At 40.4% G+C, this 8545-nt stretch overlaps 1 protein-coding gene across 6 annotated transcripts in view; it reads left to right on the top strand.

The window, feature by feature from the left end:
- The first annotated feature begins 1491 nt into the window (after nt 1-1491).
- The window catches only part of ehmt1a (euchromatic histone-lysine N-methyltransferase 1a), a 134114-nt gene continuing 127060 nt past the window's right edge, over nt 1492-8545 (top strand). The window contains exons 1-3 of one of the 6 annotated variants that reach the window (XM_050050315.1): nt 1492-1854; nt 2199-2661; nt 5797-5896. In XM_050050315.1, coding sequence (XP_049906272.1) covers nt 2257-2661; nt 5797-5896 — 505 coding nt within the window. In that variant the 5' untranslated portion in view covers nt 1492-1854; nt 2199-2256. Of the gene's footprint in view, nt 2662-5796; nt 5897-8545 lie in introns of those variants that run through there. The other 5 variants (XM_050050318.1, XM_050050317.1, XM_050050316.1 and 2 more) reach the window with 5 other exon arrangements.

The following is an 8545-nucleotide window of genomic DNA, read 5'->3' as shown; positions in this document are numbered from 1 at the left end:
AGAGAAAGTCCGTAGGTATTCTTTTTCTTCAGCGGCATCCGTTAAAATCAGCCACTTCTGTTTGTTTTTTCCCTCGGAAGTTGTTTGACAGCTGCAGTGTTGCAGGGCAGCATCCCTAGCAACGCTGGGCTACATAGCAACTGTGTGTAATGACCGTTGCTACTAGCAGCGGTCATTACACTAATATCAGACCGCAGAATGCCGCTACTGACCAATCAGAATACAGCATTTAATAGAGCCGTGTAATAAACTCGTATATCGTCACTGTATTGACGAGGCTTGCACACCGGAGTCTTGATTAGAGTGTTTTCATTCGTGGCTCTTTACACATTGCAATCAGCTGTGAGGCGGAGTGATACATACACAGTGAAATAACCGTGATGTTGTAGGCTACTCCAATATCATCACGGTTTTACTGTCTCTCGACCAATCAGACTGCAGGGCCGGAACTAAATGTTGTATAAAATACAGTAGGCTACAACAGCCAAACCAGCGGAGGTGGTGACATCATCAAATTCGCTGCTGTTCCAAAAGCAGAAATGACTGTACTCCAGTCCTCCCGTCCTGCCTTTGGGAAGTCCGGACTCTCGCGTGAACTTGCCAAGTCCGAACTTGCCAAGTCCACAAGTCCGAACTGCTGAACTTGAGTATTGAGAAATGGCTCAAGACTTCTCTGACAAAAGTGGACGGCGATAAAACCGCGAGAGCGAGGCGGCCGCAGTTTTTAGAGCCAGGCGCTGCAGTTGCTCTCCACTAGTCTGGGGCCGTTAGTGGCCGTTTTGGTAAGGAAACGGAACCAGGGCGAGTGAGACAGGATCCGGAATTCGATCCGTAAAAATAAAAGCACCAAGCTAATAAAAATGCGAAGAGCCTGGTGACGCGAGGCTACTCTCCACCGACTGCACCGCCTGGCTCTCACCTGATCTAACAGCTGATTGGTTTAGATGTCCACTCAACAAGATGACGTTTTAGATAAACTATTCATTTTTGTTGAATTTTAGAGATTAAGATTGTATTTGTCTGATTTGAAGGTTTATTCTGTGAACAGAAAACATGTTGTTTAGTCAGTTTAGTTGTCAGAGACTAAATAGCCTACATTCATCATAAACTATAGCTACAGAGTCTACTGTAGGCTATATTAATATTGGACGGTAATTTAGCAACACAGAGACTTGTGGTCAGTGGGATGTGAGGATTCTTAAAATAACGTGTACAGATGTGAAGCCCTGACTGTATCTGACTGAGCCTTAATGAAAGCTGTTGTCTTGTATTTTTTTTTCCTCTGAAAATATTAACCTTATAGTCAAACACAGTTTATTCAGCCTGTGTAGTTGAGGGGACAGGTCAAACTGATATGATGCTGATTTACAGGAGAATTCATGTCAAATGGAGGTTAAACCATGAACATAAACTACAGATCACCTGTAAAGCATTTTAATAAATTAATCTATCATAATTAAAACAACTGGAGACTGAAAACAAACTGATATATGGGTCTGATCACTTTTTTAATGAATTGACATCATTCCAGACAGGATGTAAATGTGTCTGTGACTTCCTGTACGGACTGAAGGCTGCTGGAAACTGTCCGCCTTTACCGCGGCTTTTTGTCACCGCCCACCGCTACGGCCGCCTGCTCTCGTCTACTTTCCAGGAGAGGTGCAGTTCATCTCGAACGAGCCTAGTTTTCTCTTAACACCGGACCATAATGAGGACACTATGCCAGAAGCAGCACACAGCACGTCACGTGCTTGGGCGGGTGGGGGCGGAAGTAGAAACTCTTGTCTTCCTGTCCCATCCCTCCCCAACATTCTCCCCACCCTCGCTCGGATACAGCTACACCGACAGGAGCTAGTAGGATGCAACTTTGTTGCTTCAACTTTTTCTCTTAGACCTTGTTTTAACTTTCGCTCGTGTTTGTTGCCGTTTACGCGCGCTGTTTGTCTCTAATGAGTCCGTGCTGACACTGCTGCTCCACCGGCCGCAGCTTTGCTTTGCTTTCGTCCTTGTTTTATTTTCATAGCAATGCAAAGATGTGATAAGTTGTTAGGGTGGACTGTTCATTGTCTTGCATGTAGAATGTCGCAGAGATACACACGCTGTATGCGCTGTTCGCCATATAGTTTTATACTTTGAGACACTGTGTGTTGTGACCCTACGTTAAAAAGAGTGCAGTAAAACTTGTTGAAACTCCTCAGGTGCTGCGGAGGCCCCCACAGTCCGACTGGCTTCAACTATCAATCTTTCAGGACATCAATGGATCACAGCAGAGCCGGTGAGGGGCCCAGGCCGGGCGGAAGACCCTCCACTCCCTCCTCTGGGACACCCATGGTTGCCAAAGGACAAGCAGCACAGGGTGTTCAGAGGCCCAAAGTAAAGATAACTCCCTTCCACAGCTCACCCATAGTCAGCAGTGATGGAGCTCTCCGCAGCAGGCGACTAGGAGCAGTTTCTGGGAAAAGGCTGACATCTCCTGGCAGCTTGTTTGTGGACATACCTGGCCGGTTGACTGCTCCACCTAGAGGAAGACTGGCTGCTGCTGCCCCTGCTCCCGCTGCTGCTGCTTCTGCTGCTGGGAGCTCAGATGAGCCAACTCTCAGTTCAGGCTCTGTATTGGCCACAGCAGGAGAAAAAGCACAGATAAGTCCTCACGTCCTCAAGGTAAAAAGATATACTGATGAGCATTTGAACAGTGTTCAGCAGCTGAATGCAAAATATTTTTAAAATGACTCAGATATTTTTTAAAATTTCAATCACTAGTTGTGCGAGTACAAAAACTTTATTGTCCACAATGGGGAATTAAAATTAATTAAATAAATTGACAATTATCATACCGTATACATTTGCTCATGTACGATACTGGAAAAAAATGCAACTGGATGAAGAGTCTCCCCTTTATTTGACTTATTTTCTCAGGGGAGACTTTTTACACATACTTTCATTAACAAAATAGTTTCAAGTTTTAGTTATAGTGTTAAATATTTGTTCACACAACAATAACCCTTCTGTTTTCATTCGATTAAGAGTCATTCTGACTGATAATAATATAAATTCTTCAATACTGTGATACTGTGAAACCAGGATATTTTTTGAGATGGTTATCTTACAGTGAAAATGTCATACCCTTGCAACCCCACACGCCATAAAGACATATGTAAAACTGTGCATTCACCATAGCACATCCCATAAAATACATCCATTTGACAACATATGGGCTACATAAAAGCAGAAATACAAAATGCTCTAAGGAAGTCTTGGCAATACACTTTCATAGAAAATACAACTCATAACATACAAGTCAGTGATATACACATTATACAAGTGTCCATGAAATGAAATGAACCTACTGTACTGTGCAAAGAGCTGTAGCAAAGTATTGGGAGCATCAGCCTGTATCATAGTCCTACTTATGGATCCTAGTTTCATTTATGACCTTAACAGCACAGGATTTCATGTGGTTATTGCTATTAGCCATCAGTAATCAGTAATCTATAACGCCTCCCTGAGGGTAAAAGTTAAGTTTGCTGGTGAGAAGGGTCATTAATAATTCTGTGTGCTTTACTCCTTAAGAGTTCTTCATACATTTATTTATTTATTATTTATTTATTTGTTTATTTGAAGGGACAGAGCATATTAATTGACATTTCTGTAAATATGCCAAAGGCTAATTTTCATCCGTTGTCCCTGGCCAGGTGTTACAAAGGCTCCCTGAAATAAAACAAAGTAGAACTATGTTGAGGGAGCAAACATCAGTCTTATCTTAAAGCACCGATCAATAAACTACAACTAATTAAAATTGATTAGTGTGTGAACAACAAGTAATAATGACATTGCTAAAATTAACATACAATTGACAACAAGACAACATAAGACAGCCTTACAATTAATACAGAACACAAGGGACAAAACGAACTTCACAGCAAGCAAATAAACATGCAAGCAAGAAAGCAGTTAAAAACATGTATGCAAGACAATACGTAGTTAAGACATAAGCAAGCCAACCCTCCACGCAGAATGCTGGTTAGACATCAGTCAGAACCAGAGTGACTAGCCCAGAGTGCATACAAAACAACACTTATGCACGAACAGGGTACAACATAAAAGATATTTCACAATGGACAAGCCATACATAGAACAGGACATAGGGACCAAATAACCATCTGATATTAACAAGGTGGCAGCAGCTGACAGAATTTTCAATGCTGACAAATTTGGTTAATAATTAGCCACTGTTTTAAATGAGATTTAAATATCACATATGTCCCGACATCCCTAATATGTGTTGGGATGTTGTTCCACTCTCGGGAGGCTTTAACAGAAAACGCTGACTGACTGAAGGAGCTTTTCTTTAGTGGAACAACACAGTCCCCTCTTGAAACCCCCCTTGTGATTTGATTTGTACTTGTTCTAATCTTAACAAAAGATCGGAGAGGAGGAGGAGCTAAGCCATGTATAATTTTCAACAGAAGACATATATTTACATACTTAATCATGTTTTCCCAATTCAGAAGGCCATATTTCTTTAGGATTGTACAGTGGTGGTGTTGTTTTGGCTTTTTATCTAAGATTTTTATCGTCTGTTTATACAGTAACTGCAGTGGCTTGAGTGTAGTGTAATTGGCTTGCGACCAGCTTGTTAGACAATAATTCATGTGAGAAAGGATCATTGAGTGCATGTACAGCTTGGCTGCTTCAGTTGACATAGAATTGCGTATGAACCTGAAATTTACAAGACTTGCTTTGACCCGTTGACATACTTTTTTAACCTGTGTGCCCTGAAATTAAGGTTGGAATCTAAAAAGATGCCAAGGTACTTGAATTCTTTTACCATCTGCAGTCACTCTCCAGATATACAAATATCCGGATCTACACAAGTGTCATTATTATTTGTAAAGTACATGCCTACTGTTTTTGAAACATTTAATTGGAGACAGCACTGATTAAGCCATGTTGTAATTTCGACCATTATCTTTGTGAGCTTGGTTGCAACTTCTGCTTTCGTGGTGCCATGTATACCACATGCCACTGAGCTGCCTTTATGGCTTCTAGATGATTTTGGAAGCCATGTTCACTACTCTCTGCATCTTATTTCTCCTCTTGATGTTCAGATTATTATGTGTAATATATATATGTAAATAGCCTCTATATTACATAAAATGTGTCTATTGACCAGTAAATTCTTTGTGATAATATGTTCAGAGTTCAGAATGGGTCATGTATCCATTAAATAATAGCACAAATGCTTGATGTCAGAAAGATGAGAGTGTTATTACATGAGTCCAGTATGTTGCACAAAAACAGCCAACCACAGCTGTGGGTGAATTTACATTATGCATGTGCTACTTGATTATTAATGCAAACAATCTATGTGAGGCTGATGAGTACAGACCAGTGGATGCATTATGTTATATAACTTCTGCTTAAGCATCAAAGAGAGGCTGTATAATTGCTAACATGCTGTGATTGTTTGTTTTCACATGCATTGTTCTTTCCATTAGCTGTTATTTTATGCAGAATTTATTTAATCTGACTGTTTGCATCTCAGATATTAAGAAGCTAAAATTTCTGAAATTAAACTAAAACTGTTGATTGATACACTGTACCATAACAAGTGGAAGACTATTTAATGTATGTTGAAATAGTCAGTGTTGGCTCCACATGATAAATGAATCCTCCATAATGACATACGTACATTGCACATGTGAATTTAAATGTAATTACTCATTTGGATAGCCTTCTCCTTTCATATTTATTAAATAGATAATGGAGCATGTTGTTTTCTCTCTGCCCCCAAAGCATACTGGAAGGAAGGAAGCAAAGTCAAGCACAGAGCTTCATCACAGCCAGAGAGGCAAAGAGGGAAGAGCTGTCTCCACCTCCATTAAATCCCAGACCGGTTAGTTGAACCTTTATTTTGCAAACTTTGATTTTATTCTAACTTGTGAAGGTAACTGGAGGAAAAGAGGCCTCAGCAGCAGCAGCAGCAGCAGCAGCAGCGAGAAAGCAAAGAATCCCTGCTAGCTATGTATAGAAATGTGTCCAGACAATAATATCATAAAAAGAAGGATGCAAGATATGGATTTATCGATAACTGATAATTACCTACATCTCATGGCAGATACTGATAAGATAACCAATATTTTCACATTTTTGTATTTTAAGAAGAAGTTCATAATGTGTAGTTTATGCACACCCGAGGGTAAGAGAGGCAAAGATGTTGGTAGCAAAGGTGGATGATTTAATGTTCCATAGCTCTGACCGAACCAAATCTGGCATCACTGTTGTTAACTCAACAAAAACAAACAACAGTCTGGCTCTTCAAATGTTCATTTATTTATTCAGGAAAGTACATCAGAAGCTTGACAAACATACTTTGGCTTTTAAAGAGGGTTTTGCCAAAGATTTCAAATGAAATGCTTTGACATTTTGTCACATCAGACATGTCAATGTATTATACACATGTAATTGAAGTAAGTACATCCCTCAGTACAAAATAATGGCTTTGTGTTTCCCATACATTGATTCCTTTGTGACAGCCTGCCACAATATCAACACTGACCTGCTAAATTTTATTCTTTCAATTATTTGTTACTATTTAAAATGGGTAAACTTTTATCATAGAGCTACACACATGTCATGAATCACTCAGCCCCTCCTTGATCCGCTCTCTCTCTCCCTCTCTGTTTATCATGAGATGGTAGTGCATGCCTGCACACACACACACACACACACACACACACACACACACACACACACACACACACACACACACAGTACATTTACATGACATTATAGAAAATGGACATATTGTATTAGTCTGACTAAAACTGGACTTTTCAAATACATGTAAACATGTTAGTCCAACTGAAATTGTACTGAATTCAAAGTTGGACTAACACACCCAGATAATGTGATTGGGAGTTGAATTACTCATGCATGTATACAGACAATCACACCCAAACTGGCCTAGGTGCTCTGTGCATGCTCCACAGTTTGCTGCCCAGGGCTTTGGAAATAACATGGCGAAATCTACATCCAGAGTTGTGCATTATTGGATGTACAAAATGTATGGAGCTGTAAAGTTGTCCACCATGGCACCAGTTTGCTGCTAGCTAACTGTAGCTAACTTGTTTATATTGTTTGGTCTGTGACCTAATAGGTAAAAAAAAAAAAAAAACTTACAACAAGCTGAAAGGGGGCATATCGCCACCTATCATAGTGGAGTCAGACATACTTCTGTCAATAAATCGATTCCCCTCCTGTGGTTGTATACTTACACAAGGACATAAGTCTAATTAAATGCCCTAGTCGAGCTATAACCATAGATCCACTTAACGGTGCACGTAAATGTACTGAGTGACCGGGTTAACGTTACCTACCAGTTTTGAAAGGGTTTAATGACATCAAACAGCGAGCGAGTCAGTCATTTGGTGTAGGTTTGACTTGTGGGACCGTTTAACAGCTTGGTGTTGGATGTTAGCTGCTGCTGTGTTAGCTTGAGCTGAGCAGATGTTAGATAGATAGATAGATAGATAGATAGATAGATAGATATTTGTCCTTACAGAGACTTGTTCTGCACCATACAGTACATCTGATACAGTTACTAGACAAAAGGGACTGGACAAAAGAAAGACAGCTTACTACTAGACAAGACAGGATAGACGTCAGTTTCTACCCCCCAACCCACCTTCTCTCCCAAGACTAGGACAAAAGACATAGACCCCTCTACACATCATAAGTAGAATGATAAAGTGCAGTTGTGCATATTATGACATTTATTTGAGAGAGAGAAAGTGCAGAGTGCTATTAAAGTGCAGTATTCCGTGATCTATTTACATTCAAATTCTTGTTCAACAGTGCTATACTGGTCGGAATGAATGACCTGCAGGCTCTACTTCTACTACAGCCTGAACCTCCTGCCTGATGGCAACAACTCATATGCCTGGTGTAGGGGGTGTGACATATCTTCACTAATAGCTTGTCCTTTCTTGACCACCCTCGTTTCACCAGTCATGGCCATGCTTGCTGGCCATGTTAACTATCCTGTTTAATTTGTTTTTATTACAGACAAGGAAAAATTCCAGGCAACAGAACAGAAAAATAAAATGCTCTCGACAAAGGAGTGATCGAAAATTAACATCATGTCTCTGTCCACTCTTAATTGTCTAAGCAGGGCTCAACAATAAGGATTGCCCGATTGCCCGGGGCAAGTAAAACTCACGGTCGGCCATGTAAACTAACAACTCACTTGCCCGATTGGGCAAGTTGCTAAAAATAGTAAAAGTTAATAACTAATTGATAAAATAAATGTATTTTAAAACGTGCTTCTTCTTCTGCTCTGATGCAGCAGTCTCTGCAGCGGTCTTTCTGCCTGAAGTCACAGCCACACGCTGTGTAACAATGTCCTGCCCACAGCCCCCATTGATATTATTTTGCGCGACGGACGCTTCATATAATAACATAACAATATACTATTTATGGTGTTATGTCATCGTGTCATTTCTGTCTCTACATGGTCACGTGTTAACAATTCTCCTCTGCTCTC

The sequence above is a fragment of the Epinephelus moara genome, chromosome 8, assembly GCF_006386435.1.
Source record: "Epinephelus moara isolate mb chromosome 8, YSFRI_EMoa_1.0, whole genome shotgun sequence".
Lineage (NCBI taxonomy): Eukaryota > Metazoa > Chordata > Actinopteri > Perciformes > Serranidae > Epinephelus > Epinephelus moara.
The sequence above is the reverse complement of the archived record's forward strand: the minus strand, read 5'-3'. Positions and strand labels throughout refer to the sequence as shown.